The following is a 6,201-nucleotide window of genomic DNA, read 5'->3' on the forward strand; positions in this document are numbered from 1 at the left end:
CCCCTTTTTCATGCAGAACATGTCCCCAGAAAATAAGTTACGGCTATTAATGATATATGCCTCAGTCCACCCTGAGAAATTTGAACGTGACAAAGCCTCTATGCTAATGCAGGTATAACTAACTACTAACTGCCCATCAAAGTGACATTGAATTCATATAACTCTATGTAACCAAAAATTAGTGAACTCTTCACTTTATGCTAATATTTTTCCTCTCTTTAATCAGTTGGCCAAATTATCTCGTGAGGACATGAAGGCGATAAACAATATGCGATTGCTTGGCGGATCATCCAAAAAGAAGTCAGCTAGTGGCTTCTCGCTGAAGTTCGACGCCCACAAGGTGAGAACGTAAAATAAAATAGTTCCAACAGTTTGAAGATGCAGGTGTTGGGGAAATCGGGTATTTTCCTCTCAAAAACAACTTCACCGTTAACAGTACTTGTGAATAGTACCATATTCTATACACAGTAGACAAACCCAACATAATAACTATTGAATATTGAAAACAAATAAAAAAACACCATAATTTATGACGGAGTCAGCCAAATATTACCTACGTCTCCAAGCACTGTGGACCACTCTATTTACTAAAGAGGAGAAAGATTATAAAATTGGTAGAAATTACAAAAGCCCACAAATTGAAAATCTAAAGAATTTCCTATAAATTTACAAAGGAGAGAACCTCTCAGTTTTTGTGATGCAAAACAATTGAGGGGAGGCATGTATTTATAGCCTCTGCCTCCCCCCTCTTCTACGCGTGAACCAACTGTATACAGATGGGTTCACTTCCTAAAGTCAGCACCGTTTTCGGTGCTCTCTCTTTTCTTCTTCTCCCTCTCTGACATTTTTTTTTAATTTTTAATATAAGTGTGCAGCTCATATTTTTAACAATGAGCCACCCATATTGACTAACAGCAGAGTGATTACTCGAGTAATTAGTCCTAACATTTTAAGCTATTCTTATTTTTTTTTAAAGAAAAACCCGGCGGCAAGGAAGGACCGCACTGGTGAAGAAGAGACATGGCAACTATTTCGATTTTATCCCATGATAGAGGTATGATCTTAATAGTACTATTAATGTGTGTTTCCTTCTATATTAATTTCTTCTGTTTAATTTTTTTATTTTTTGTTAAATATGGACAGGAGCTCATTGAGAATCTTTGCAAAGGTGATTTGCCAAAGAATGACTATTCATGTATGAATGAACCTAGTTCGACCATTAACAAAGAAGACAGTAAGAGAAGCACCACCCAGAGCTCACCAGCACAGACAAGTCAACCGGCCACTGGTCCTCATTCAATGAGGTCGAGGAGGACTGCCAATTGGGCAAAGCCACGCCTTTCTGATGATGCAAATTCAAGGTAATCTTTCACAAAAGAAAAATGAATGATGCTACGGAGCATAACTGGTATCAGCACCACACATTAATAGAGATTATATCCCATGAAACGAGACTCACTTTTTATTAATTACGGCTCTTAAAGCTAGTGATGCGCACAAGTAGTCAAATGCTTTGTGTCACCACTGTGCGGAAATTGTGACTTATTACTATGAGAGTGGGGTGAGCCCGCAGGCTATGGTGCTCAACATGTGGGGCCTACCCTCTGATAAACTTGCATCACCTACCTATATAGTTGGGACCCATAACTATATGATACAACATAATAAATAATTCCCTATTTGTTGTCCCAGTTCACATCTAACTAATATATTCGTGTCTCACCATTTTCATTTTTATATGTACTCATTTAAATTTTAGGATGAGGTGACACAAATATATTGGTTGTATATGCAATAGGATATAAGCCAAAAGTTAGGCGGGATTTGAATTCTCACAATCCCTCTTCTGCAGCCGTTTTGTTGAAGAACCGCCATATCCCACATGTTTCATATGATATAATCTTTTAAAGCTGAAACCTATGATAGTCATTTGGTTTCTACCTTTGGTTGTTCTTATCATAGGGATTAGGTGACTAGTAAACTTGTCGTTTGCAGTGAATCAATTTTGAAGAGTGCTTCTACTGATTTAAAGAAGTTGGGACAACGTATTTTCGTATTTATCATTGGAGGGGCAACTCGATCGGAGGTAGAATTTTTATTTTCTCTACTCAGTTTCCGGTGCTGGTTTGTGAATTTATACTAATGGTTTTGTGTTTTGTAATGTTGTCAGCTACGAGTTTGTCACAAGCTCACAGCAAAATTGAGAAGGGAAGTAATATTGGGTTCTTCTAGTATTGATGACCCTCCCCAGTATATCACAGTAAGTAGATTCGTACATCATATATATATATATATATATATATATATATTTTAATTTTCAAAGCACAAATAACATCTCAAGAAAAGAGTTGTGATAAATTGCATATTTAGCTGCTCATTACTCTTTTTTGTGTTGCAGAAACTGAAGCTACTTTCAGAAAATAATGTATCACTGGATGGCCTCAGAATTTAAAAACTTCTGATGCCATAGCACTGAGACAAGAAATTTACATTGTTATGCATAAGCTTCTCATCACAATCAACTTGAAATTATCGATTTATATTATAAGGCATGAGAATTCCAAATTTTTTAGAGAGTACATTGTTCCTGTAACTAATTAAAGTAAATAGTGAAGTTTCTGAAATCAGCTTCTGGTGTGGATATACATATAGGAATTTCGTATTTTATAGATTGAAATATCATTACCATAATTAGTGAAAGAGGGGAGACTATATGTCATTAATGTTCTTCTATTAATTCTCAATATTTCCGGACTTTGACTATTTCTTCTGTTTTTATAACGCATAGAGAAATTGTTAATTTCTCTTTTTTGTCCTTTTCTTTGTTGTTTTAATTTAGCCTATTCAATATATTGTGATCATTTTTATTCGATTTTCCATTGTACTTAGTCACCAAGTTGTTTTATATTAGCCTGTTGTTGATAAATATGATTAATCAATAACTTTTGGATCATGAAACAGAAAGTTCACAAAAGAAACATTGAAAATCCTTTTACGAAAATAAAGTTCACCTTCCTTGACAGGCATCCCGTCAGCCGATCTGCTTTCATCTTTATTTCTCTTAGCTCGGTCAGCATTTCTTTTCTCGGGCCTTCTTAACCTGGTACATTGTAGCTCTCTTATATTCCTTCCACAAAGCCAACTATACGTTTGGTAAGGAGATTTGTATCCTAATTGAAATCATGGTTCATAGTTTGCTACAGTATTTTCTCTCATAAAAAATACATGTAAATCGAAAATAGTTCTAGCGGAATATACTAGTATATATCCTATGGAGATCCCAATTACAATTTTCTAGTCCAATACCTTTGTATTACATGAGTCTCCTTCTTGCTCGACAAATGTCGGTGGTGATGGTTGTTTCACATTGTTGGTCTCTGCGTTGCACGTTTTGGACAGTGGAAATCCACACAATCCCGGATTTCCTCCGAAGGAGTCGTTGTCAAAAGTATTGAACTGGTTACCGCGAGGTATCGGACCCTCAAATTGGTTGTACGAAAGGTTCGAGAATGCAAGAGATGTTAAATCAGCCAATCCAACAGGAATCTTACCAACAAGCTCGTTAGAACAGAGGTCTAACCATTCAAGGTTGGTCAAATTCCTCAGTGTTGGTGGAATACTACCTCTCAGCATGTTATGAGAAAAGTTGAGGCCCTTGAGTGATTGGAGTCTCCCAATCAACTCGGGAATCTCGCCTGCGAAATTATTGCTTGAGAAATCAATGGTTGTCAAGATATTTTTGGATCTTCACCAGCTCAACATGCAAGCCTTTTATTATTATTATCAGAGAGTCCCCCATAATACTTTTCTCCCATGTAGTGAAATTTGACTTTTTCTGCATTCATCATAGCAACGAAATTCTCAAAGTACTTCGCTGGAAGAGCGCCACTGAAGTTGTTGTGGGAGATATCCATTATTCTCACAACCCAAAGGGAAATCCAGTCTTGGGATTTTCTATAGAACCATAAAATCAGTTAGTTCGTGGAACTAGAACACGCAAGCTTGGATGAGTTTCTAGCCAGTGCAGGAATGTGTCATATAACATGTTTCTCAAACTATTTTGGTGTGCGCAGATTGCGGGGATGGTGCCATACAACTTGTTTTCTCTCAAGTCCAAGACTGGTAGATCAAGCGAAAACTTTAAATCCATGCATAGCAGGATTTTACCGCTAAAATTATTATAAGATAAATCGAGGATTTCTAAGGTTGTGATAGTGCAAATCACGGAAGGGATCTTGTTGGATCTTTAAATCCTTATTCCACATTTCAGAAATCATCATATCAAATTATTAAGAAAATAAGTTAGCACAAATACCTGTCTCCATTGGTGTAGCCTTAATCTCCAGTAGAATTCTCTAAGACAACGAGTACGACAGTTATTGCCTTCCTCAGTTGAATCTCCTTAGTTCCTTAATGGGTTGTTTTCTCTCTATATAGGAAAGAATGAAAACTGCCGAATGATTTGACGTATTGGGAACCATAACCTAAGTTTCTTTATATATTGTCTCATTAGGCTCCCATTAAACCTAATTAGGTCAATATTGGGTATCCACCTATTTAGTCAATATCCAGTTAGGAGACTATTGGGCTCTCCATAATTAGACCACTTAATTAGCCCAATTAATTAAATAGCGTTAATATAATTGTTATAAATATGTGGCCCATAACCATTATTAGGAAATATAATTTCCTAACAATCTCCCACTTAGGCTACATATAATTCCTGACACAATTATATCATACATAAGTCTTTAGGCGCGCAACTGTATGCTATTTATCCTTAGTCTCCACTTAAGGTACAATCTGGTCCATCTCCTATATTAGCATGAGATCATGGCGGCTTTTGTCACTATCAAAATGCAACTAAACCTTTCATAGTCACCATACCAACATATTCAATTACATAGATCGAGTATGGATGAGTGGCATGAAAATTACATGTAATGTGATCTCTAACATGCACATTTCCAATTGGTCATGCTTTATTTTTTATGAGATCAATTTGTAATTTTCAAAACATAATGCAAGATTGTAAACAGAAAATTAACATATTCAGAGGGAAAATCGTAAAACTGTAAATCTATCTCCTTTATTCTGCAGAAAATAAACAAATAAATGTTTATGTTATAAAACATCCAAAATTAAAATCAACTCCCACTAAACCATAGTATCTTCAAATAAAATAACACTCATATGAGCAGTGTGCTTGTGAAAGGCCTTGGGTGTTAACCCCTTTGTTAGCGGATCCACAAGCATGGAGTTTATCCCGATGTGTTCAATCCAAATCTGACCACTCTGAACTCTTTCCAAGAAACTTGATGTCTATATGCTTCGATTTCGTAGAGCTTCTCTTGTTATTAGAATATAACACTGTCGATTTATTGTCACAAAAAATCTTTAGTGGCCTCTCAATATCATTAACCACACGCAGCTCTGTGACAAGGTTTCACAGCCATATCCCATGATTAGATGCCTTATAACAAGCTATGAATTCTGCAGCCATGGTAGAAGAAGCTACGAGTGTCTGCTTGACACTCTACCAAGAAATAGCTCCTCCTACCAACATGTAAACATAACCTGACGTGGATCGCTTACTGTCTTGGCATCCACCAAAATCAGAATCAGAATACCCGATGATCTCTAGTCTGTCTGATCTTTGATAAGTGAGCATGTAATCCTTTGTTCTCTTCAAATAACGCATAACCCGTTTGGCTGCTTTCCAATTATCCACTCCTGGGTTACTTAAATATCTGGCCAATACTCCTACTATAAATACTATGTCGGGACGAGTGCAAACTTGAGCATACATTAGACTTCCTATTGATGATGCTTAAGGAATCTTTTCCATTTCTTTTATCTCAAGTTCATTCTTGGAGCACTGACTGAGACTAAACTTGTCTCCCTTAGCTACGGGCGTATCTCTTGATAAACAATTCTTCATGCCAAATCTATCCAGAACCTTTTTGATATAACCCTTTTGTGATAACCCAAGGATACTTTGAGAGCGATCTCATAGTATATGAATTCCTAATACAAAAGAAGCGCCACCAAGATCTTTCATCTCAAAATTCTTAGTAAGAAATTTCTTAGTTTCGTGCAATAAGCCTATATCGCTGCTAGCAAGTAATATGTCATCAACAAATAAAATCAGGAAGATGAATTTACTCCCACTGAACTTGTGATATACACAATCATCTACCA

General features: G+C 36.3%; 1 protein-coding gene across 2 annotated transcripts in view; it reads left to right on the top strand.

The window, feature by feature from the left end:
- LOC21405239 (protein transport Sec1a) overlaps nt 1–2,452 on the top strand; it is a 6,038-nt gene extending 3,586 nt beyond the window's left edge. The window contains exons 15-21 of one of the 2 annotated variants that reach the window (XM_024163274.1): nt 17–112; nt 227–340; nt 977–1,054; nt 1,144–1,361; nt 1,996–2,086; nt 2,171–2,260; nt 2,399–2,452. In XM_024163274.1, the coding sequence (XP_024019042.1) occupies nt 17–112; nt 227–340; nt 977–1,054; nt 1,144–1,361; nt 1,996–2,086; nt 2,171–2,260; nt 2,399–2,452 (741 nt within the window). The remainder of the gene's footprint in view (nt 1–16; nt 113–226; nt 341–976; nt 1,055–1,143; nt 1,362–1,995; nt 2,087–2,170; nt 2,261–2,398) is intronic. The other variant, XM_024163275.1, reaches the window with a different exon arrangement.
- The last annotated feature ends 3,749 nt before the right edge of the window (nt 2,453–6,201 follow it).

Source organism: Morus notabilis, unplaced genomic scaffold (genome assembly GCF_000414095.1).
Source record: "Morus notabilis unplaced genomic scaffold, ASM41409v2 Scaffold594, whole genome shotgun sequence".
In the NCBI taxonomy this organism is placed as follows: Eukaryota; Viridiplantae; Streptophyta; class Magnoliopsida; order Rosales; family Moraceae; genus Morus; species Morus notabilis.